Source organism: Pavona decussata, unplaced genomic scaffold, assembly GCF_977016875.1.
Source record: "Pavona decussata unplaced genomic scaffold, jaPavDecu1.1 SCAFFOLD_6, whole genome shotgun sequence".
Taxonomy (NCBI): Eukaryota; Metazoa; Cnidaria; class Anthozoa; order Scleractinia; family Agariciidae; genus Pavona; species Pavona decussata.
The window spans coordinates 6,882,370-6,907,902 of NW_028145430.1; the positions used below are offsets into that span (position 1 = coordinate 6,882,370).

General features: G+C 40.1%; 2 protein-coding genes and 1 pseudogene across 2 annotated transcripts in view; all 3 read right to left on the reverse strand.

The window, feature by feature from the left end:
- Positions 1 to 40: 40 nt before the first annotated feature.
- Positions 41 to 25,533, reverse strand: part of LOC146489505 (uncharacterized) — an 88,950-nt gene continuing 63,457 nt past the window's right edge. Inside the window, exons 2-3 of the mRNA XM_085109223.1 lie at positions 1,092 to 1,151; positions 41 to 724 (exon numbers count right to left, since the gene is read on the reverse strand). Coding sequence (XP_084965349.1) covers positions 41 to 724; positions 1,092 to 1,151 — 744 coding nt within the window. The remainder of the gene's footprint in view (positions 725 to 1,091; positions 1,152 to 25,533) is intronic.
- LOC146489506 (uncharacterized) lies at positions 10,201 to 11,855 on the reverse strand. Its single transcript, XM_085109208.1, has 3 exons — positions 11,713 to 11,855; positions 11,143 to 11,202; positions 10,201 to 10,884 (listed from the first exon to the last, which is right to left on the reverse strand). Exons 1-3 carry the CDS (start codon positions 11,755 to 11,757, stop codon positions 10,201 to 10,203), a joined length of 789 nt encoding a protein of 262 aa, XP_084965334.1. The 5' UTR covers positions 11,758 to 11,855.
- Positions 23,275 to 24,859, reverse strand: LOC146489507 (uncharacterized; annotated as a pseudogene).

The window sequence follows — 25,533 nt, forward strand, 5'->3', positions numbered from 1 at the left end:
TTGCGACCCCGTTTAATACGCTGTTACATCTGTGAACGCATCAGAGATGAGCTCCCAACCACCACTGGGTGGTAGATTGGCTTCCCTGGGTGCAGCGGAACTTTGGGTTGATGTAGTTATAGTAGCCAAAGTTGTCTTCCCCACTCACTGAACCCGCCTTTGGCCTAAACTGACAGGTAGCGTATGTACTGTCAGTATGTAGGAAGTGGTTAGCAAGCTGCCAAAAAGGTACCGTTCGGTGGATCCCAATGTGTCCGCGGATGTTGATGTATTCAACTTTCTTGCATTTGTTGGTAACAAGTTCATCCACAATGTTGAAGTCCTTGAAGCTTCCACGAACATAATCTCTGAAATCGACGCCGTGTGTCGGGTAGCTGCATGTTGCTCGCCAGTGAGTGGAGTGACTCTGTAGGGACTTCATTCGTGCCAAACTCAGGCGGTACAGATTCCAGTTCTGTGCGTTCTCGTTCACTGGAGAGTTGTACTTGAATGGAATCCCCTTAAAAGCGGGCAGCTTACGATTTAGAGTACTCCAGGAGGTGACTAGGGTCCATGCAGTGCCAGGCTCGGACTTGAGATCACAGTAAGCCGGGTAACTGTTTCCGCCATTATCGTAAAGTCTGTAGACGCCACATTTTGAGGCTCCTCTCAGCAGATAATCAAGGCAGGAGGTTGGACGGAAGAGTTTTCGGTCAATTTTAGTTGATTTAGGGCAATCGTCTCCCTAGAAAAAAGAGAGAGAGAGAGAGAAAAAAAAAGAACAAAGAATGAAAATCGAAAACCTTGGTGGCGTGAAAAATATCGCAATATTGTACACGACTCCAGTAATGTACAGATCAGTTCAAGCATTGACATTGTGAGGAGCGAATCCAGGGAGCAGCGTGGTCGACCGGAACTTCTTGTTGTAATTGCTCTGATTTTAATCTTTCCCGGTTTCAAGATAGTTTGAAATCCCGGTCATATTTTCATTTATTTATTTTTTTACTAAAACATCTTAAAAGCGACTAAAAATACAAAATTAGAAAAACTTGTGAGCTTTCACTCGGCAAGAAAAACTCGAAACTTAGACATCAGTGTATGAAGTATTTTACCTTGCATCCCAGTGTAAGAACTCGTTTGTGCCGTCTGTGCTCAGCAGCTGCTGGAAGTGCCTAGAAGATGAAGAAAGATTTTTAAACTAGATAGTTGAAGAGTGAAGATCATATTCTTGTAGGTAAATCAGTCACGGGATTTTCGCCATCGAATAACTGAGATCCTGAGACTCCTGTGATTTTGTAGGTTCAAAAAGGTAAACGGCGTTTATAATCAGAATATAATTCTAAGTGATGTTTCTTGGTCATCCGGCGTTACTAAGCAAAACAATAGAGAGGCGTATTAAGCCCTAAAATAGTCTCAATAAAACGGTCATTTCCTTCCTTTACGGGTTACGTAGGTCCATGCATCGCTTCCCGGTTTGAATTTTGTGCCCAACATTTTGAGTTTGGTGACGGATAATTTTGCATGTTCAACACTGGTAAAGATCGTTAGATGGATAGTGTTGTGTCGCAGACAAAACACTTACGAGAAAAGTGATGCCAATAAAAGCCGCGATTATCTTAAATGTCATCGTTAGCTTTGCTCGAAAAACCGTTTTGAATTTAGCTCGAAGAAAGAAACAGGAGTTTGGAAACCGCTTCGTTGCTGACCGCAAGTATCTCCTCAACAAGCGAGCAGTCTAGGCTGTGTGTTATATTACGTAGCACCAAAATATCAGGTAAATAAATCAAAAGCACGAAACGTTTTCCATTTAACATGTTTTGTGGACTAGACAAACGAAGCAAAAAAATTTCGTTGTTGCTGTGACAAGTTGATGTCAACATGTGTGCCATTTTCATATTTCTTGCAGTGTTCGTTTCTAGAGGAGTGCACGGCAAGCAAGCTGTGAAATCTGGGATCTTTCATTTATCTCAGAGACAACTTGAAACTGAATGGACATTCTTTCGATAAAAAGCATTATTATTCTTGTTGACTGTTGAAAAGTTTTTTTCTTTTGATTTTGAGGTTTTTGGTTAATGTCCTCTAAAGCTGAATGCATTATTTTGAGTCGGAGGAGACAATAAATTTAAAACTTCAGTCCTCCTTCGTCTTGCGAGAAAGAGATTGTCTCCCTTTTCTTTTCCGAAGCAGAAAGGAAACCTCTGGCTTGCAGGGTAGTTCCCATTACATAAGAAAAGAGATCCGCTGCTACAAGTCGTATGTCTATACTTACGATTCACCCGCTATAATTTGTCAAAGTCAATTTTGTTGGTTCTCGTACAGCTAGTCACTCTAAGGTTGCCAATGTTTACAAAATGAATTGTTTAGTTGTATATGTACACTGTACGTAATACTCAATATATATTTTAATATTGGAAATTGTTAGTAAAATTTTTATATACCATACCTTACGATTCTACACGTAATTCAGATCAAGCCGTATTTTTGTATTTTTCAAGTTGAGTTCAGTCAGTGATTTGAGGAATCAGCGTTCGGATTGTTGACAAATAACTAGTAATAATCAAGGATTAGTAAAGTGCATTTGATTTGTCTTTTCTCTGCTAAAATTATCTGCTAAAACCAGAAATTCGTTAGCAAAAGTGGATTTCAGGAAGGAGGTTATCGAGAATTACCATGTATAAAACTTTGTTCTGGTACAATGCAATAAACTCAGTGAATGTAGCAAAACTCAACACAGTCAGCGATTTGAAGAATCAGTGTTCTGATTGTTTACATAAAACCGACTAACAATTCCTTACCCGGGGACTTTTTGGCAGTGAACTGATTAAGGAATAAAGTTAGACTGCATGCTGGAATATTGAGAGCTGCGCTTGTGTCAAGTTTGTCCGAATCAACAAGCCCACGAGACCCATTCGCATGGGAGATGAACATGTATTTAGGAATACAACGCAAATTATTTCGGTGCGACTCAATTTCTGGCCGGGATATTCAAACTCCGTAAACTAAAGAAATTTGGCCAAAAGTTTTGGCGGATCAAATTTGAGATCTCTAGGCTCTAAAAGAGTCACACCGTCAACTTTTGACTTTTCTTTATATTTCTCTCAATTGATGTACAGTGGGCTTTACCTGACGAATGCCCGATGGAAACCAAAAAACGCGAATGCCAGCTTTCCACCAAACCTTGATTTCTCAGCTTTGAACAGAGAATCTTTTACCAAGCACCTTATAAGTTATCTGGGTTTGAACATCTTTGAACTAATTTTTACAGAAATTATTTTTTTTTCGCCATATTTGCCATAATTCAAAATGGCGTACAGGCAAAAAAGATTCCCTCTTTCTCTCTTAGGGTATTTGCAATGTAAGTGAAAAGATTGATGACAAATCCCCGGGCCCACAAACTTTTTTTAAGATTGGTAGGCAAGTATGTAGCATTATGATACAGCTGGATGACTGATAAAACGTTTGGCTGTTGAGTCAATCGACTGTATCCATTTTTTTGGTGAGAAACTGTTCCCGCCATTTAGTTTCAGTGCAAACGATTCGCGAATCCATATTGTCACAATGTCTCACTTGTGTAATCAAAACATCCCTATCTTGTAAAAATCAACCGAGTTATACCTATCAAACACGAAATATACATCTCAAGTACTTTTTTGTAAGCGCAAAGTTGAGAAATGGTTAAACAATAAAGGCTGTCTTGTATGGTCAGCACAATTAGTATGGCGCTTTTTAATTACCTCATTATTAGCCTCGCAATCAACCCCCGCCTATTCAATTCTCAAATATTAATTTCTTGAAAGCCGACGTTTTTTGTTGTTGTTGTGCAACAGCATAATTTAGGATCATGCTGTACGCAACTACGTTGTGCGGAATTTCTAAGGGTAGGAAAGATTTGATCTTCCATGTTCGTCTGAGGGCCGAAATATCATTCATGTTGTCATGAGAATTCTCCGAAGAGGATCTTCCGCGTATTAAGTTACCGCGAGACTCGTGGTAAAGTGGGTCAGGGAGTCGGTTAGAGATTTTAGCGATTACATGGAATGGCGACACAGTCAGCGATCGTCGGAGGGCACACAGTTGTTCCATATGATCGATGGTTATAATTTTTATTATAACCGCCAGAAAAACCAGGCTTAATGTTTTCGCTGCTTGTGTTCAGACACTCAATGAAATTTTCAATTTACAAACACGCGTTTCAGGTTGCTCCTTCTAAGATGGCTGAATTGGCATCACAAAATTGATAAAGCAATCGAAAGTCAGTACAGCTTCGTCGAGCTTATATGCACACGTACCAAAATGAAATGCGACATTGTAAGAAATCCGAACGAGGCTGGCGGAGTGAAGCAGTTGTTTAAGGATCACAAATAAAATAGCGACTGAACTGTTTGGGAGCTGAAAATGACACTGGACTACAAAACAAAGGAATTTGTAAAAACAGTACAACTAAGTGGAGAGACGCTGTACAATCCATTTCATACCTGAACATCATGAACTATTTTCTTGATTCTGATGGAAAACCGATCTCAGTCATTATCATAAAAGTAAATATTGCCTCTCCAAATCAAATCAGTTGTTCTCTTGGCCGGTGTAAATCACCAAGGCAGCAGTTGCCCTTAGAGTCTTTTCGTGTCCCAGTATTTACACGGAGCATTTTTTCTGGAACTAAAATTGTGTCTTAAAATATGCACAAAATGATTTTGGGCTTTCCGGGAAAACGTTATGTCAGTAAACTCTCCAAAGTAAGAGATCGAGCGAGATCGAGATTTAAGATCAAGCGACGAGAAGTTCAAGACAGGATAGCCTTATATTCCGTGAAATGTCAAAAGGTACGTTAAAACCGATTTTCTTGCGCACCGGAAGTCTAAATTTCATTTCAATTGTGTCAAGGAAGCTACCTTATTTTAGTATTTATTCAACAGGCGACTGGGTCAGTTGCTTCTGTTTATTTTATTTCCGAGCTGAACATGTTTCGAAAGTAAACATTGAAGCATTTGTCTGTAGAAGAAAAATGAATTTCGCGAAGTCACTTTCTTAAGATACACCTGATTACCTTTTCAGTTTGCAGTGGATAAAGAAAGGATTTAAAACAAGCCAAGAATGCAGAAAACGCCGGGAAATTGGGGCAGCCTCAGAGGCTCTCAACTACTTTCCAGACGTTAAATACTATTAAACGATTAAATGCTAAATACCTATGCTAATTTAGGTTTGTTGAAGAAGAGACAGTTAATGTCGTTTGGACATGGCCTTCGTCTACACTTGCTTAATTCTTTGCGGATCGAAAAGAATGAATTAAATGAACGATAAATACTTAAAAATAACTTCTAAATTCTTTTCACAATGTCTCGTTTTACATCCATTCCATTCCGAGTGCCTCTCTATTAAGCCCCCTCCTCTCTCCCCTCGGGACTACCTACCATAAATTCTGGCTCAAATTACGACAAGGAAACACGTAGCCTGCTACTGAAGCTCTCTATTTGGTCTCACCCGAGACTTATTTTACGTGAGACCCTTATTTGAGAGCTTACACGCAAGCTAAACAAAAAAAATATGAGTTTTGTTGACTTTATGAAATTTTAAGAAGACGAGACTACAGCGTGAGAAGTAAATAGAGACCATTAGATTCTAGTACGAGTTCGACTACGAGATAAACTTGAAGTTTTTAGCGAAGTAGTAAAAACAGAGATATCCCAGGGAGCTTCATTTTACTCTTTGTGAGCGACGAACTGAATTCCAAAAGGCGAGATCACTTACGTTTCGATGAGACAAGGAATAGTTTTTGCCACCACGCCGTTCTCTCCAAACCTCGTAGTAAAATAGCGACGGCTATCTCGTTTCACCGCAATGGTAATGGTAAATTCATGTCATTATGATTCACATTAAAATTTCACGGCGCAATTTGCATGGTAAACCTGAAGGAAGAGATGTCATTTTATACCATATTATTGTAATTCGTAGACGCGAGCAGTATAGAATTATTTTACAACTGAGAATTAGTTTTTGTAAGACGCATTCTATTGGTAAGCGGTGAAGCGACGAGTTTTTTTGACAGCTAGAACGACGAGGAACCAATCAGTATCTTTTGTATTTCAGAAACTAGTAGTCAATAGAATATTCTCTTTATTCCTCCCTCTCCCCCGTCATTCCTCGTTTAATCGTTAATTTGTATAATTTGTGGATATCCGTTCTCGCGTAGGATATGAGAAAAAAACAGTACTATTAATCGCAATCTAACGTAATTCGAAACTGGGGCTTTAATAAATTCTATGTCGTGGCTTTTATATTGAGGACATCAAACAATCCCTATTGATAAATCACATTGTATTCGAGAGTTTTACGTTGTCCTTAGCTGGCTGCAATGAGCTCATGAGAGTCGCCGTCAACGGCATCTTACAACGCCGAGAAGGCGGGAAAGGACGTGACCATGGCAACCGGGATAGTAGCAGCAGTGTTAGCGATTCTCCGTACCAGATTAGCTCGGCCAGTACCCTGAGAGTAGGAGAGGTAATGCCTGTTGCATTGGTTAAGTTAAATATGAATCTTTGTAGTGGAGAGAAACACAAATTTTTACAAATGCCTGTTGTCCGACAAACTTGTTGGCCTGTGCTGATGGACCTATGGAGCTTTCTTGTTGGTAGCTATCTTCTGTTTTGTAGTTTGGTACATTTCTTGTCAGATATCCTTATTTTAAAGTTGGCTGAGCTCAAGTTTTTATTGGTTACTACTGTCAAAGGCGTTCTCGCCCCAGTCCCTTTGGGCAGAGGGACGGAAAGAAGGGAGTGGGGAGGGGAGGTTGGCCGAGGAGTTGCTGACAGTTCTGGCGAGTTTGTTACTTACTTCTCTGTGCCTCCGAGTGCTCGCACATTTTTAAGAGATCAGTTGCTAACGATAAACAAGACATTTTAATGAATTATGATTACAGGTATCTATCAAGTCAAGGAAAGACTTTCATTTCTCTTGTACAATCATAACAATTACACTTACTTAATAAAATTTTAAAAAAAACCCTTATAGAAGCAGGAACCGTTGGCGAATGCCTCCCTGCTTTTTAGACTCGTCTGAAACGTTGTTTTAAAAATTTCAACAAGTATTTCTATCAGTTTTAAGAACCACAGGAAAATATTTTCTGTTTCTTGTAACAACAAAGCATTTAATTTAATGTGGTGCTAGAGAGAAGGAACTTAATGCTTGTTGACTTTTGTTGACTTTTCAATAAATGCTCACGCTATCCGCAGTGAGGATTTTACAGTCTCAAAAACGAGAACCACCTTGTAAAGCATAACGTACCGCCCTACGGGAAAGAACTGCGTGGTAGTTTTTATTTGGATGGTCAGAATGGTCACGCTTAGAAATCCAACTGAAGACTCAAAAGTTGTAACCACTTGATACAGCGTAATAAACGTTATCACAGGAAAGTGCTGCTCAGTTGCATAATCAAAAATGAGAAATACCTGCAGCTTAATTATACAACATCATACTCGTGCCACAGCAAAGCTTTGCTTAGTAGCTTTCAACTTATTGGTCACACCTTAGAATGCCAACTACAGAATCAAGGAAGAACTATGATGTATAGCATCATTAATGTTAATAACACCGTAGGAAAGTATTGGTCACTACCATTGAAATGGTCACATTTTGGTAGATTATCAAAGACCTAAGGTTATCTCACCTTCCCTGTGCTGATTAGGATTTAAATATGTTTTACCAGTAAATTGTGCTTTTCTCTCAGGATTCTTTCGCTGATGTCAGTGAGATAGAGTCAGGTGAAGTGAGGTCTCGAGATTCAATGGCTGTTCTGTTGAAATGCGTTCAGAATTACAGGCTGTCAGCGGATAACAGCGCCAGCGAAGGAGAGTTGTTAACAGAGCATCTGCGCATACCTAATGGCGGTCAGGGAAAGACTGAATCAAAGGAACCTGGTGAAGTAGGTTAGTGATACTGTTGGCGCTAGTTTATTTATCAGAATTGCTTAAGAATAATCATCCCGGCAAATCTCTTAGTATTACAATGGATGTTCAAGGACGTTCACTGAATTTTGTTCTTTAACAATTTAGAAGGTAACTGATTATCCCTTTCATTCTTGGAGTCAACAAAGAAAAAAATAAAGAAACCGGTTGAGTCTGTAGTTGGACTACTCAACTAAAAGCTATTTCAGTAGTACTTTTTATCATTGGTCACTCTTCTCTGAATTGTCGTGTTGTAACTTTACTCACCCGCACATTGTCTGTCTTCACCCAGGTGTATAAATGGGTACCGGCGACATATTGCTGGGGATAACCCGGCAATGGACTAGCATCCCATCCAGGATAGTGAAGAGGAGTACTAATACTCCAAGTTGCTTTATGTTTCACCAAACCGGCTTAAAGTGCGAATTAAAACAAGTACATCAGGTTTCAATTTTCCACTTCTTTGTTATTTGCAGTCCCAAGAAAACTCTCTCCGGGTGAAGTGGTAGTGTGGGAGCCGTCCGGTGCGGTCGGGAACCTTCCTCCACCTTTACCTGGGAAATTAACATTGGATGACGAACCTGTGGATGTGAAGAACACTAAAACCACGGCGGTACTCGAAGTCTCTGCGAGAAATGCCGGCGGAGAGCCGAGTTACGACGAGCGTTCTCTTCATGCTTCGGATTTGTTGCCGGGAACGCTCAGCACAGATAATTCTTTTCCCATTGCACAACAACGACAACAGAAACAGCAAAAGCAGCAGCAACAACAACAACAACAACACGCTAAGCCCAGGGTAATTCATGTTGAAGAAAAGGACAGTCAACCATCAGAGACAAGTTTACAAAACACTTATTCTGTAGAAGAGCGCAGACAAGGGGCTTCTACATTGGCTGATGATAACAGAGAGGAAGGAAAGAAAAATATTCTCACGAGCGAACAAGATGGATTAGGTATGAAGGGAGAAAGTAATGGGGCTGCTGAACTTGATGAGGAAGATATTGAACCTCAACAGCCAACTAAAATCCAAGTTATGCTACCGTCAGTTGATAACAGTGTTCATGAAGAAAGCTCGGTAGCAAGTGATGCACACGTTTCTGTTAACTGAGGATACGTTTGGTGACGTGTCTTCCATTTCTGGAGGCAATTTTTGAGTGCAGTGGCAGCGGTGATAACTATTTATAATAAAATAGATTGTTAGAAGTATATAAATAGATTGTTAGAAGTATGTTTTAAGGCTTTGTTTAACTAAATATTTTTGAATGCGGTGTTCAACTTAATTTTGAAAGTAATTGTGTTTGTTTTGGTTTTGCCTTGCTACGATTTGTTATTGGCTAAAGAAACTCGGCCACTATTTCAACCAGTTATAAGGAAAACCAAACGTGAAGCTATCGTGGCTTGCCCGCGCGGGTTTTCCCGCGCGTGGTCTAGTTACATGCGCTGTTTGTGTCTGTTGTGATTGGACAGAGCGCATCAATAACTTGGGTGTTGGTGCTGCGTTACACGATTGAAAACCACTGAACAGTAAGGACACCGCATTAGATTTGAACCCACACACGACTGTTCCTCTTTTCCACAGGATATTAATTTTCATCGTATAACTGTCAAATACAAAGATCGTTTAAGACATATAAAGCAGTTGTAAGCAGAAGCACAAGGAACCTGGTTGTAAATTGACCAATGCGTCGCTATATCAACCATTTAAACTGGTATGAAGCAAGCAAAACGGGAATGGTAATGCCAACTTGTGTTGTTTGCTTCGTACGTGTAAACCCGACGAGGAACGTTGTTCTATGACGCATGCGTTGTTCCTGTTCTCCTTCAATCCTTCAGAAAGTGGGAGAAAACGGGGCGGGGGAGGGGGGGGGGGGGGTTGTGGCGAAGGGGGTATAGTTTTCAAATAAAAGGCGTGGGTGATCCAAAAGGAAACGGAAAGAATGAAAAATTCCTCAAACTTCTGAGTGTAAACCCCTCTGAAAATGACCCCACCTTAAGAAAGGCCCCCAAATCTCTATTTTCATTTGACTTTTGTCCGGATATAAAAGTTTTCATTCGACACTCACATTTTCCAACCGTTTTTCTTTCCTTTGTTTTATCACTTTTTCGTTCCACTCAACATGATCAATTTCACACGCTTTGAGATAATTAGCAAAATCTTTATTAATGTATTACTGTCAGACTACACTATTTCGTATCTTCTACGGATCACAGTTTGTTCTAAATCAAGTCCGGAGTGAAATGCTGCGACCCCGTTTAATACGCTGTTACATCTGTGAACGCATCAGAGATGAGCTCCCAACCACCACTGGGTGGTAGATTGGCTTCCCTGGGTGCAGCGGAACTTTGGGTTGATGTAGTTATAGTAGCCAAAGTTGTCTTCCCCACTCACTGAACCCGCCTTTGGCCTAAACTGACAGGTAGCGTATGTACTGTCAGTATGTAGGAAGTGGTTAGCAAGCTGCCAAAAAGGTACCGTTCGGTGGATCCCAATGTGTCCGCGGATGTTGATGTATTCAACTTTCTTGCATTTGTTGGTAACAAGTTCATCCACAATGTTGAAGTCCTTGAAGCTTCCACGAACATAATCTCTGAAATCGACGCCGTGTGTCGGGTAGCTGCATGTTGCTCGCCAGTGAGTGGAGTGACTCTGTAGGGACTTCATTCGTGCCAAACTCAGGCGGTACAGATTCCAGTTCTGTGCGTTCTCGTTCACTGGAGAGTTGTACTTGAATGGAATCCCCTTAAAAGCGGGCAGCTTACGATTTAGAGTACTCCAGGAGGTGACTAGGGTCCATGCAGTGCCAGGCTCGGACTTGAGATCACAGTAAGCCGGGTAACTGTTTCCGCCATTATCGTAAAGTCTGTAGACGCCACATTTTGAGGCTCCTCTCAGCAGATAATCAAGGCAGGAGGTTGGACGGAAGAGTTTTCGTTCAGTTTTAGTTGATTTAGGACAATCGTCTCCCTAGAAAAAATAAATAAATAAATAAATAAAAAAAAAAAAAAGAACAAAGCATTAAAATAGTTGACCTTCTTGGCATATTCTCCTGGACTCCAGTAATGTACATATTTAAACATTTATTGATACGTTCGATCATATTTTTAATTTTTTTTAAATAAAATATCTTTATAAGCGACTCAAAGAAATTACACAAAATGGATAAACTTGTCAGATTTCTGTAAAAACTCAAAACATTAAATATCAGTGTATGATGTATTTTACCTCGCATCCCAGTGTAAGAACTCGTCTGTTTCGTCTGTGCTCAGCAACTGCCGCAAGTGCCTGGAAGATGGAGAAAGATTTGAAACTTGCATAGTTCAATAGTTAAAATCATTCACGGGTTTTTCCCCATCGTATAAGTGAGATCCTGACATTCATGTGATTTTTTAGGTTAAAAAAGGTAAACGGCGTGAATAATTTATAATTATGTTTCTTGGTCATGCAGCGGCGTTACTCAGAGTAAAACTATATACAAGCGTAAGCCCAAGTTTCCCTTCACTCCAAAATGGATTTTTGTGACCTAAAATAGGCTAAATAAAACGGTAATTTTCTTCCTTTACGGGTTAGGTCCTAGCCTCCCACGCAGTCGTTTTTAGGGGACTCGAATTACCTCCTTTGTGGGGAGGAGGTAATTCGAGTCCCCTAAAAACGACTGCGTGGGAGGCTAGCATCGCTCGTTGGTTTGAATTTCGTCCTCAATTGCAAAATGTTGAACTTGGTGATAATTTTCCAGATATTAAACTAAAAGAGGTTGTTCGAATAATAGTTTTGTGTCACAAATTAAATGCTTACGAGAAACGTGATGCCAATAAAAGCCGCGATTATCTTAAATGTCATCGTTAGCTCTCCTTGAAATACTGCTTTGAATCAATTCAAAGAAGGAAAAAGGGTTTGGAACTCGGCTTCGTTGCTGACCAAAAATCTCGTCAACAAGCGAGCAGGCTAGGCTGTGTGTTACAAATATGCTACGTATACCAAAGTATGCTAAATGAATCGAAAACTTAACATGTTCGTGAAGACAAAAGGAACATTTAAGAGCTATGCGTTAAAATGCTGTGACAATCAAATCTTTGTCTTTCTCTTTTTCTGTTAATTATTAGAAGTTTATTGACCCGTATTTAAGAGCTTCATTCGCTAACATTAACAGACAATAGGGTAAAATAGTAATCAGAAGTTACAAGTTGAATGCCAGGTTTACAAAAAGGAAAGTCTATAGGTAATAACTTATTTAAATGAGGTAGGAAAACATCAATGCAGGAGGGAGAGGGCGACTTCATTAATTATTTTCCGATAATAACTTATCTTGACCGACTGGATTGAAAATTTACTCTTGTGTAAAAATGTTGAGAAACAAATTTTATTACTGGGAAAGAACTCAGAGATAATTTCGCTTCAGAACTTTGGCGAAAGCATTTCACGTAATTCCACGCGTGATCAATCATGTGTATGAAGATCGCCGGCACTGATTTGTCCGCAACATTTTTTGAGGAAACAATTGGTACACAAAGTTGTGAGAAACAACTTGTCAATCTCAATGTAAACATCCGCTAGGCAGTGTTCAAAGTTGTATTGTTTAGTCACTAAACCGAAAAATATGGCTGGAAGCATTTTGCGCAGTTTCTTGAATTGGATGCAGCAAATATTTCAGCCAGCGGTGTGGTGTGTGTTGGCGTGTAGCGTATTTGAAACAGTCACTTGAGCGCTGCGCTCCAAGAGAAAGAAAAAAAAAATCAATAGATCCTACAGACATGGTGGATTGTTTACCCGAGAATACCAACAGTGGAAACCTTTAAGACATAATTTTAATTCACGTCGGTAATAAATAAAAATATCCATTATTTGAGACCTCAGTCGCTTTAAGAGTCCCACACTCAACCTTTGACTTCCGCTGAAATAATGTTTGGAAGTAATCTGACGGGGCCTAAAAACCATTGCTAGAACGCGCTATTTTTTGTTTGTTCTTTAATGCCAGATATCCTTAAATAACAGAAAGAAAACGATGCAGTAAACGTTGCGATAATCGATCAGATACCATAATCGATGCGGCTGCTAGAAAATTGAACAAAGAAAATACAAGTTACTAAAGCAAAAAGGGCGAACAATAAAATAGACAAGAACTTGATTGAAATAACAAAATAAGCAGAAATAAAGAGCTGAATACTTACAAACGTTATATGGCCTTTGAAAACGGACAAACGAAGCGATGTAGAAAACGCAAAAACCTAAAACTGTATTCTCCAAAGAACAAAACGAGAATGAACAAAAAAGCAAAGGCGCGAATTTATACTGATGAACTACGGAACAATAGACGAAGTTATGCAGAAAAGACTAACAGAATAATAATGAAAACGACATACAAGCGTGACACAAAAAATATTTCTAGAAAAGAGAGGAGTTCGTTTAAAAAGAATGCGGCCGCAACATCATCATTTCATTTGCCATCGGATTCCAATACAAGTAGCGTACTTTGTGCCACGTTTGACCTAATTCAAAATGATGGCCAATCAGTCACGTGAGAGAGCTTACATTCAATCATGATTTCCTCTAAGGAGCTTCAGTGTAATGCGAAAAGATCGTGAGTTTGGAGAATTAGGATATGGCTAATACAACATTTTATAGTTGAAGTCAATCACATGGTTATAATCTGGTTAAGCCTAGTTTTCAACAGCGGCGCAAAAAATGCGCAACGTTTTATTTTTAAACACAAGCACGAGTCATGAGACGCAAGCTCCAGAGTGAAGCTGGCGCTGTTGTGTTTAAATGAACTCTTGGTGTTACTTGTGCTTGTGCCTGTGGGTCGGTAGTGAATTTAATGAAACAAACTTTATTTTTTCTATATCGTTCTAAGGAGTTACCTTATTTTAGTCTATATTGAACCAACATGACTATTCCTTCCGCTCATTTTATGAGTAAACGGTATTTCCGAGCTGAACAGGGTCTAAGGTTTAAACTTTTACTGCTAGGAACTCTCGGCACAAACACATGTCTTCTGAGACAGCGAAGGCACCTTCGAAGTCCTGTTACTTTGCGTATTCCAACTATGATTGAGTTCTCTTATGATGAAAATCTCCTAAATTCGGCAATTAAATTTTCCTTTGAGGAAACGTATATCTCCCCACCTTATAATTCGCCTAGGTCTTGTTTTCAACAATACATTAGTGAAGATGTCGGGTTGTGTAACCTACATAATCTGCGGCACACAGATCAAATGAGAATAAGCATACCACACACTGTTGATTTACGATTCGAGATAAGATTTCTTTTCACAAATTCAGATCTCGTTCCAATCTTTTGCCGACGATACTGTTTGTAGGGTGAGTCCAATCTTGTGACAAAGATCTCAAATTTGCCTTAAAACTGTATCGGCTGAAGTTTTATCCTTTAATGGGAGGCCGATTGCGATCGCTTTGCTTTCTTCAGTTTAGCTTTTTCGTTTTCTTTATCTGACAAAGTATTCTGGAGAAAGTTGTTGGTGTTGTAGTTTATTAGGCCCATAGGATAGTCAAGCCACGCACAGAAAAAACGCAATCTGGTGCATTCTTGGTTGAAAGCTTCAGTTGCAGACTAGGGTATATGCATTATTGATCAGTGTTTTTAATAGGAAACCTTTCTTTATAGCGTTTATTCGTGTGGCGATGAGAGAGATCTTGCAGAGGTGCAAGGTTTGTAAGTTTTGGTACAGCAGTAACATTGTCTGATGGAGCTGAAGAAGCTATTAAGGCAAGGATGAGAAATGAGCAAGCTGCATTCTTCCGATTGAGGTATTTTTAAAGAAGCAGTCAGTTCAACAAGAACACTAAGCTAGGATCATAAAGTATAACGCAGTAGCTTTACTCTTGTATGGCTGAGACATGGTGGATAATTAAAAAAGACGGGGCAAGGTTAAACGTCTTCTTTCACAGGTGCCTCTAATGTATGTCAAACATATATTGGCCAATGAGAGTGGCAAATGAAAAATTAGACAGATAGCAAAGATCTAGGAAATCGGTCAGCAGGTACAAAAGAAGCGGAGGCAGCTGATCAGACTTGTGCTAAAGATGAATGTAAACAAACACCTCAAAGAAGCGCTCGCTTGGACTCTTGAGGGTGTGAACGACGCAGAGGCAGACCAAAACAGACCTGGAGACGGAAGAGTCGAGAGGGAAGGCACCCGGGATTGCACAAAAGACAGAACCGAGGACACCGAGTCGGGGAGAAGGAAAACCATGAACAAATACAAGCAGAAGCACAAAAAATTCATGCGTTAATTGACCGATGGTGTAGAAAGTAATTTTGTTTGTTTTGGTTGCGCCTTGCTACGTTTCATGGTTGGGTAAAGTAACTCGGCCACTAATTCAATCAGTTATAACGAAAACAAACCGTGAAGCTATCGTGGCTTGCTCGCGCGCGTTTTTCCGCGCGTTGCTTCAGATACATGTGCTGTTTACGTCTGTTGTGATTGGCCAAAGCGCATCAATAACTTTTGTGTTGGTGTTGCGTCACACGGTTGAAATCACTGTACAGTGAGGACACCGCATTAGATTTGAACCCATACAGAATTTTCTCTTTTCCACAGGGTATGAATTTTCATAGTATAAAAGTGTTGAATATAAAGGCTTTTTTACATGTAAGATGCAGATGTAAGCAGAAGCACAATAGCACAAGCAACCTGGTTGTAAATTATATCGCTGCATCGCTCGTTTAAACTGGTATGAAGCAAGCAAAAAGGGAATGGGAAACACACTGAACAGTGCCATAGTAGTGTACCAACCTCTGTAAACGTGACGAACAAAATATGGTCCTATGGCACATGCGTTGTTCCTGTTGTCCCGTAGTCCTTTAGAAACAGGGGAAAGTGGGGAGGGAGAGGGGTATAGTTTTGAAATGTAGGAAGTGGGTAATCCTAAAAGAAGTTACGGAATCGGAGAAAACTGAGAAAAAAAAAATTCATATTATTCATGTTTTCGTTGTTTTCATTTCATGTTTGCATTTTCATGTTTCGTGTTTGCATGTAGAAATTTAGTCGTTTCTTTTTCATTATCTAAATTCGTTAGGTTTATTGTTAATTATTTGTAGTCTTAATTCGTCGTATTTTTATCAGTCAAAAAATGTCACTAGTATATTAGTAGTTATTGCCTTAGGAAATTGTGTGTAGTATTGTAAATTTCAATGTAATCTAACTAACTATTATTATTCCCGTTACCGTGTATTTTGTATCTTATTGTGTAATCAGCATTTATTGTACATCTTGTAGTTAGCGTTTTCTGGAATCTTCTTTGTAATGTCGTAATTGTGTACAGTATTTAAATAGAGGTCAAGGTTGTTGTTGTGTAGTTGGTTGTTATTCTTGGAAGGAGAAAAAGGACAGAGAAGTAAAAAGGAGCAAAAAAGTTTGTATTTTAAGGTCGAAGGCGAAATTGTTCAAGTCACTGTCAAGAGCCATTGGCAGGAGCCAGCCGTGTTTTCCCTAACATAAACCCTTTTGTCGGCGGCAGCGAGTGAACAGGATTTCAAGGCGTGTGCATAGATATTAAAACTGAGTGCGGAGGAGTCAAACAAGACTGGAACAAAGAAGAGAAAAGGCGCCAGAAGAGAAGAAGGAGAGGTTTGTGTGAACGGTTGTTGGTGCGGTTTGTTTATGCGAGTGGTTGAAGTAGCAGTTTGTTTGTGCCTGGAGAAGACTTCAAGGACAAGGAAGGACTGAACTGAACTGAAATAAGTAATTTAGTTTAAGATAATTAATTAGGTTAAGAAATTTTTTTTTTACGTTACCGTTTATTGTGTTTACTAAGCGTTTATGTATACTAAATTTATTAAATTTGTTGTTTTACTTAATCTTTTAGTGTGTTGTGGGTTTGCGGGAAGGGTTTTGTACAGTCCCCTTTTAAATCGTGCCTCACAAGGGAGAGATCCACGTCACATTTTTGGTGTCAGAAGTGGGATACTTCTCCCTTGGTCTCTTTCCCCGTACATTACTCAGATGCAAAGACGCAACACAGTAATATTAAGAATTAGTATGGCTGAGAAAAGCTCTGATTACAAATTATTTTCTTTAGATGAGCTTAGGGCCGAAGCCAGGAAAAGATTTGTTCTTTTTACCTCTAAAGATGGGGTTAAGACTCTAGCAAGCAAGCTTAGGACGCACGATAAACTAATGTCCGAGAAAGGACCTATTACGGAAGAAAAGGCGGACTCTGTTGAATCTGTGGACGAAGAGAAAGCAAGCAATCTAACGTTTGACCAGCGGTTACAGCTGATAGAATGGGAAAGACAGATTAGGATGGAAGAAAGGGAGGCTGAAAGGGAGAAGCGCGAATATGAAAGGCAGATCGAAAGAGAGAGACGAGAATACGAGAGTCAGAAAGTACGGGAGGAGGAAGAAAGTTTAGTTAGAGAGGAGGAACGACTTAGAAAACTTAGGAATGAGAAGGAAGAGTTTGCTGTTAGAGAAGCTGGAAGACAACAAGGCTCCGTTAGAAAAACTAAGTTTATTAAAATAAGGGAGATGAGAGAGGGCGAGGACATTGATGACTATTTCCGAATTTTTAAAATGACTGCCAAGGCTCAGGGACTACCCGAAGACGAGTGGGTTGGTAACTTAGTTGCCAAACTTACTGAGAAGGCCAAGTCAATTTACCTGGAAATTCCAGATCCCGCGGCACAAAGTTACGAAGAGAGTAAATCAATTATCATTAAGGGTTACCAGTTAACAGCATTACAGATCATTACATCATTACAGATATAGGTTTAGAACTTCAGAGAAGAAACCAGATGAGGACTTTGTCCAGTGGGGCTACAGGACACGAAGATATTTAAATCGATGGATGGCTGTGGCTGAGGCTAAGGGTGATGTAGAGAAGATGTTGGAACAGTTCATGATCGAACGACTTCTTGACGTAGTGGGTCCAGAACTTAGGGCGTGGCTAAAGGAGCAAAAGCCTAAAACAGCAGAAGAACTCGGAAATCTTGCAAATTTACACGTTCAGTCCCGAAAAGGTCCCCTCGTGGAAGGCAGGTATGTTTCCTTTGATAAGAATAAGGGGGTTAGTGTTAAAAAACAGCCACAAATCAAGAAGGAGCCTCCTACAAGGGAACAAGTTTCAGGAGAGCAAACAAAGCCCGTCTTTACTCCTAGTGGGAGGAATATTAAGCCGCCAGTCACATGCTATAAATGTGGGAAGCCAGGTCATATGTCTTTTAATTGTGGTAAAGGCATTAACAAGCCGACACAAGGGTACTTACTATGTATGACTCCCTTAGAATCACACCAATTAGAATTTCCATCATGTAATGTTCAAGGAAAAATTGAAGGTAAATCAGCAGAAATGATTGTTGATTCGGGTTGCACAAGAACCCTGGTACATGAGAAGTTTGTTAAAAACGGTTCTTTAACTGGGGAGGAAATGTCAGTCTTGACAGCAACCGGTGAGCGCCTTATTGTACCCCTAGCCAAAGTTGAAATTGAAAGTGGACAGGGAAAGCATGTTGAGTTGGTTGGGGTGCTAAATAAATTATCCGTAGATTGTCTGCTTGGTAGATCATCTTTTGGACAAACTCTCTCTAAAGAAAACGTCCTTAAGCAATGGGAACGAAATGTGTCAGGCTATGATTCTAAGACTAATGAAGCTTTTGTTTTGACTCGTGGACAGAAAGCTTTAGTGGATGCCCAGCGCAGAGCGGATGCGTTAATTGATCGCGAGAATTCGTTAGCAGTTGAAACTCTTTCCAAGAAAGAACCCAGGCAAGACAAATTGAAGCAGGGTGGCTTATCGACGCTATTTGGAGATGGGAAACCAGAGGAAATCAGTGATGAGAGCCTAGCTTGTAACACGGAAGTAGCCTCAACAAGGAACGAACCTCCCGTTAACATTCTTGACAGAAATAAGTCCCAGTTAGCTGCTGACCAGAATGCGGATGTAACACTTGACAGGGTACGCTGTGGGGTGTCTAAAAAGGCACCAGAGGAATCTGATGGCTATTTTTTCCAAGGCGGGATCTTGATGCATAGAAGATTCAACGAAGCCGAACATAATGGAACTAGGTATGTTGATCGTATTGTTGTCCCCGAATTTTATAGAAATGAAGTTTTAAAGGTTGCTCACACGATCCCTTTGTCTGGTCACATGGGTATTGCAAAACCCTTGGACCGTATTGCCGCACATTTTTCTTGGCCGGGTCTATCCTCTGATGTTCGAAAATTCTGTGCTACTTGCCCACAGTGTCAGCTGGTAGCAAGAAAGTTGAGGTTGGAAGTCGTGACAGAGCCATTCAAGAAAATCGCCATCGATATCGTGGGTGAACTTCCTAGGTCTACCTCTGGTTATAAGTATATCCTTACCATTGTGGACTATGCCACACGATATCCAGAAGCGATACCTTTGCGTACAACAAGTTCGAAAGCAATTGCGGATGCATTGATTCAGTATTTCTCTAAAGTAGGCATTCCGGACGAAATAGTCTCTGACCAAGGATCCAATTTCATCAGCAAGTTGATGGCTCAACTCTACGAGCAATTAGGAATTACTAAGATTAAAACGTCAATTTACCACCCTCAAGCAAATGGTCTAGTCGAGCGCTTTAACGGCACATTGAAAGCAATGCTTAAGAAGTTTGTAGGGGAGCATGTGCAAGGTTGGGACAGGTATCTTCCCTACTTACTCTTTGCTTATAGAGAAGTGCCTTGCGAGTCCACGGGTTACTCCCCATTTGAACTTCTTTACGGGCGAACTGTGAGGGGTCCACATGCTATTGTAAAGGGGAATTGGGTAGAAAAGAGGCCAACGGAGGGCAATATCGTAAGTCATGTCCTTGAAATTCGAAGAAGACTTGCTACAATGCAAGAGATCGTTAAGGAAAACTTGAAGCGAGCACAAAGTAAACAAAAACGCGCGTATGACTCCCAAAGCTCACATAGAAGACTGGAAGTTGGTGATAAAGCAGAAGTCTTGCTACCCTCACCAGGCAACAAACTACAAATGCGTTGGCAGGGACCCTTTACAGTGACCAAAGTTTTTAAAGACGGATTGAATTATGAGTTAGAGACCGGGAAGGTACGAAAACAACATCACACCTACCATATTAATTTGTTGAGTAAATGGCAGAGCAGAGATGAAATAGCCGCCTTGGTGTTGCCGGAATCACCAGAGATGTCATTACCTCATGAAAATCATGTACCGCCCCTGGACAATGAGGAAACATGGGAAAATGTATTAATCTCAGACGAGTTAACTAAGTCGCAGAAAGAACAAGTTAGGGTTTTGCTAAACGAATTTTCTGATGTTTTCTCAGGAAATCCAAATTTAACACATGTAGCTACTCATAGGATCGACACTGGTGAGGCACTGCCCATCCCTTCTTCCCCTTATAAGATTCCACAAAAGCTCGAGGAGGAAGTAAATAAAGAGATCGAAAAAATGTAACATTTGGGTATTATTCGCCCATCGATGAGCCCGTGGGCATTCCCTGTCGTTATTGTCCCCAAGCCAGATGGAACTATTAGGTTTTGTGTTGACTACAGGAAAGTCAATAAAGTTACCAAGATGGATGCCTATCCAATTCCGTCCATGGAGAGAATGATTGATAAAGTTGTCTCTGCTAAATACATAAGTACATTAGACCTTACAAGGGTACTGGCAGATCCCCTTAGAAACGTCCACAATTGAAAAGTCGGCCTTTATAACAACAAAGGGCTTGTACGAATTCCTGGTTATGCCGTTTGGCATGAAAACAGCGCCAGCAACCTTTCAAAGGATGATGTCCGAAATTGTTTTAAGAGGGCTAGAATTTGCAGACGCATACATTGATGATGTAGAAGTTGATACGCCCACTTCTTTTCCTCAGCATGTTTCTGAATTGCAACAGGTCTTGCAACGATTGCGTGCCTGCAAACTAAATGCTCGACCTTCTAAATGTAAAACTGCAATGTCTACAGTAGACTTCGTTGGGTATCGAGTCGGTGGGAATCGCATTGAGCCGAGAACAGCACTCGTTCAAACCATTAAGGAGTATCCTAGACCAGAAACGAAGAAACAGATCAGATCATTCCAAGGTTTGGCTGGGTATTACCGATGGTTTATTCCTAACTTTTCCAGTAGAGCCGCTGTACTTACAGATTTGACTAGGGGTAAGAGTCCAACGAAGATTAAGTGGAGAGATGCTCATGAATTTGCTTTCCAAGACTTGAAACAAGCCATGCAAAATCCACCCGTTTTGAGACCACCTCATTGGGAACAAGAATTCATTTTGCAAGTCGATGCACCGAATAGAGGTCTTGGAGCAATTTTAAGTCAGCAAGATAAAGAAGGGCTAGAACATCCCATAGCATACGCTAGTAGAAAACTTCAGCCTAGAGAGGAAAAACTATCAACTACAGAGAAGGAGTGCTTAGGCATAGTATGGGCCGTGGAACTCTTTAGATATTACCTTTTTGGTAGAAAGTTTAGGCTCCAGACAGACCACAATCCTCGAGTATGGCTCAACCAAGTACGCGACAAAAACAGGAAGCTGCTTCGCTGGAGTGTCATACTGCAGGAATACGATATGGACGTAGAGCATAAAAGTGGCAAGAAAAATTCTAAATAATGTGGATGCACTCAGTAGGGCTTGAACTTGCTAGAGCTCGCACAACCCCACCCCATCCCCATCATTTTTTTTTGTCCATTTCTATTTTTGTGTGCCCACCCCAAAAATAGGCTTCTTCAGGGGGGAGGTGTCACGAAACTCATGTTATTCATGTTTTCGTTGTTTTCATTTCATGTTTGCATTTTCATGTTTCGTGTTTGCATGTAGAAATTTAGTCGTTTCTTTTTCATTATCTAAGTTCGTTAGGTTTATTGTTAATTATTTGTAGTCTTAATTCGTCGTATTTTTTATCAGTCAAAAAATGTCACTAGTATATTAGTAATTATTGTCTTAGGAAATTGTGTGTAGTATTGTAAATTTCAATTCAATCTAACTAACTATTATTATTCCCGTTACCGTGTATTTTGTATCTTATTGTGTAATCAGCATTTATTGTACATCTTGTAGTTAGCGTTTTCTGGAATCTTCTTTGTAATGTCGTAATTGTGTACAGTATTTAAATAGAGGTCGAGGTTGTTGTTTTGTAGTTGGTTGTTATTCTTGGAAGGAGAAAAAGGACAGAGAAGTAAGAAGAAGCAAAAAAGTTTGTATTGCAAGGTCGAAGGCGAAATTGTTCAAGTCACTGTCAAGAGCCATTGGCAGGAGCCAGCCGTGTTTTCCCTGACATAAACCCTTGTCGGCGCCGTGTGCATAGATATTAAAACTGAGTGCGGAGGAGTCAAACAAGACTGGAACAAAGAAGAGAAAAGGCGCCAGAAGAGAAGAAGGAGAGGTTTGTGTGAACGGTTGTTGGTGCGGTTTGTTTATGCGAGTGGTTGAAGTAGCAGTTTGTTTGTGCCTGGAGAAGACTTCAAGGACAAGGAAGGACTGAACTGAACTGAAATAAGTAATTTAGTTTAAGATAATTAATTAGGTTAAGAAATTTTTTTTTTACGTTACCGTTTATTGTGTTTACTAAGCGTTTATGTATACTACATTTATTAAATTTGTTGTTTTACTTAATCTTTTATTGTTATGTGGGTTTGCAGGAAGGGTTTTGTACAGTCCCCTTTTAAATCGTACCTCACAAGGGAGAGATCCACGTCACAGTATCGCAAAGTAACCCAAAAATAACTCCACCCAAAGAAGGGCCCCAGATCTCTATTATCTTTATTGATAAACCTTACACACTTCAACTGAACCCATGGACTGTTGAGAGTTTCTGTTATGCTGTTATTTCGTGTTTGACGATAATTTATGTTCTTCAAGCCCAATCAATTCGAATTTGGCAAATCGGCTTTCCAATATCAAGCGCCGCTTTCAGTCAACAAGCCTACACGAACCGAGACCCGTGCTGGTATTGAAAATTTTACGAGGTGTGCGGAAACAAACTCTCAGTCCTTCAATATGAACACAAAAAGGTTATGTTGATGTTAGTGAGAAGTTAGGGTACTGTAGGTCCTTCCTTAGATACGCTACTGGTCAGTTCTATATGAGGGACATTTCACAAGTACACAATTCTGTGATTAAAATAATTTTCATTTGGCAGTTGCCCGGTAGAAAAAAAGTTTTCATTCGTCACTAGCATTTTCCATTTTTTTTTTCTTTCCTTTGTTTTGTCACTGTTTTTTGTTACACTGAACATGATCCATTTGAGACGCTTTGAGATGATTAGCAAAATCTTTATTAATCAGTATTACTGAAAGACTACATAATTTCGTTTCTTTATCATCTACGGATCACAGTTTGTTCTAAATCAAGTCCGGGTTGAAATGCTGCGACCCCGTTTAACACACTGTTACATCAGTGAACGCATCAGAGATGAGCTCCCAACCACCACTGGGTGGTAGATTGGCTTCCCTATGAGCAGCGGAACTTTGGGTTGACGTAGTTATAGTAGCCAAAGTTGTCTTCCCAACTCCCTGAACCCGACTTTGGCCTAAACTGACAGGTAGTGTATGTACTGTCAGTGTGCAGGAATTGGTTGTTAGCAATCTGCCAAAAAGGTACCGTTTGGTGGATCCCGATGTGTCCGCGGATGTCGATGTATTCAACTTTTTTTGCATTTCTTGATGACAAGGTCATCCACAATGTTGAAGTCCTTGAAGCTTCCACGAACATAATCTCTGAAATCGACGCCGTGGGTCGGGTAGCTGCATGTTGCTCGCCAGTGAGTGGAGTGACTCTGTAGGGACTTCATTCGTGCCAAACTCAGGCGGTACAGATTCCAGTTCTGCGCGTTCTCGTCCACTGGAGCGTTGTACTTGAAAGGAATCTTGTAAAAAGAAGGAAGCTTACGATTTAGAGTACTCCAGGATATGATTAGGGTCCAGGCAGTGCCAGGCTCGGACTTGAGATCACAGTAAGCCGGGTAACTGTTTCCGCCATTATCGTAAAGTCTGTAGACGCCACATTTTGAGGTTCCTCTCAGCAGATAATCAAGGCAGGAGGTTGGACGGAAGAGTTTTTGTTGGATTTGGTTTTCGCTGGTTGATTTAGGACCATTGTCTCCCTAGGAAAAGAAAAACAACAACAAAGAATTAAAATCTCTGACATTTTTGGCACGAAAAATATCGCAACATTCTCCACGACACCGGAAATGTACATATTCCAAACCTTCGGCGGATTGTTAGGAGCGAAATATTCGCGAGCGCGGTATTCAGGAACCACTGAGCAAGTCGACCAAAGTTTCTTATTGCAAAAAATTCGGTTCGAACTGAATTTCTCTGATTTCAATTTTTCACGTTATCAGGATAGTTTGAACTCCCGATCATGAAGTATCTTTAAAAGCAACTGAAATTACACAAAAGTGAGGGATAAACTTGCCAGGTTTCAGTAAAAATCAGACGGCAGTGAAGTACTGTATTTTACCTCGAAAACCATGGCCAGCTTAAGCTGAACTCGCCGTTTGTTCTGTCTGTGCTCAGCAGCTGCTACAAGTGCCTAGGAGATGAAGAAAGATTTGAAACTTAGACGGTTGAAGAGAGAACATCATATTATTCTTGTACATATTTTTCAGCATTGAGATCCTGGCGGAGATTCTTGTGATTTTTAACGTTAAAAAATGTAAACGCCGTGAGTGGGGAATTAAAATTATATTTCTTGGCATGCGGCCTTCAGAGTAAAACTATAGACAAGCGTAAGCCCAATTTTCCCTTCACGTCACAATCGATTTTTGTAACCTAAAATAGGCTAAAAGAATTAGTCATTTCCTTTCTTTATGGCTTAGGTCTATGCCGTCACTTGCAGGTTTAAATTTTGTGCCCAACATTTTGAGTTTGGAGATAATTTTACACGTTTAAATCTGGAAAAGATCGTTCCATAAATAATTTGGTGTCGCAGACAAAACACTTACGAGAAAAGTGATTCCAATGAAAACCGCGATTATCTTAAATGCCATCGTTAGTTTTCCTCGAAAAACCGTTTTGAATTTAGCTCGAAGAAAGAAACAGGGTTTGGAAACCGCATCGTTGCTGACCGCAAGAATCTCCTCAACAAGCGAGTAGTCTAGGTTGTGTGTTATATTACGTAGCACCAAAATATATCAGATAAATAAATTGAAAACACGAAAACGTGTTCCCCTAAACATGTTTTGTGGATTAGACAAAGAAAGCAAAAAATTGTTGCTGTGACAACTTGATGTCAACATGTTTGCCATTTTCATTTTTCTTGCATGGTTCGTTTGTAGAGCAGTGCACGGCAAGCAAGCTACAAAGTCTGGGATCATTCATTTATCCAAGAGACAACTCTTAATTGAATGCAGATTCTTTCGATAAAAGTTATTCTTGTCCTTGTTGACTGTTGTAGATAGCTTTTTCCTATTGATTTTGAGGTCTTTGTTTTGCGATCTAAAATAGGACATTTTCATTATGGCGTCATTTGACTACAACTACCAGAATCCTTCAGTTTTTTGTTTTCTCATGCTAATTAGAGCTATTGTTCCTTGCTCTCCACTGGGATTATAAAATTTGAATTTGAAAAGAAAAACAAAATGAATTCTGGTAGTTGTAGTCAAATGACGCCATCATGAAAATGACCTATTAAATGCATTATTTCTGAGTCGGAGCAAACAAT

Excerpts from the sequence above, each read along its gene's own strand:
- LOC146489506 (XM_085109208.1), bottom strand. The coding sequence starts at position 11,757 with ATGACATTTAAGATAATCGCGGCTTTTATTGGCATCACGTTTCTC. Across the intron at positions 11,203-11,712 it reads TTATTGGCATCACGTTTCTC|GCACTTGCGGCAGTTGCTGA; the intron begins GTAAGCATTTAA and ends TCCATCTTCCAG. Across the intron at positions 10,885-11,142 it reads TTCTTACACTGGGATGCGAG|GGAGACGATTGTCCTAAATC; the intron begins GTAAAATACATC and ends TATTTTTTCTAG.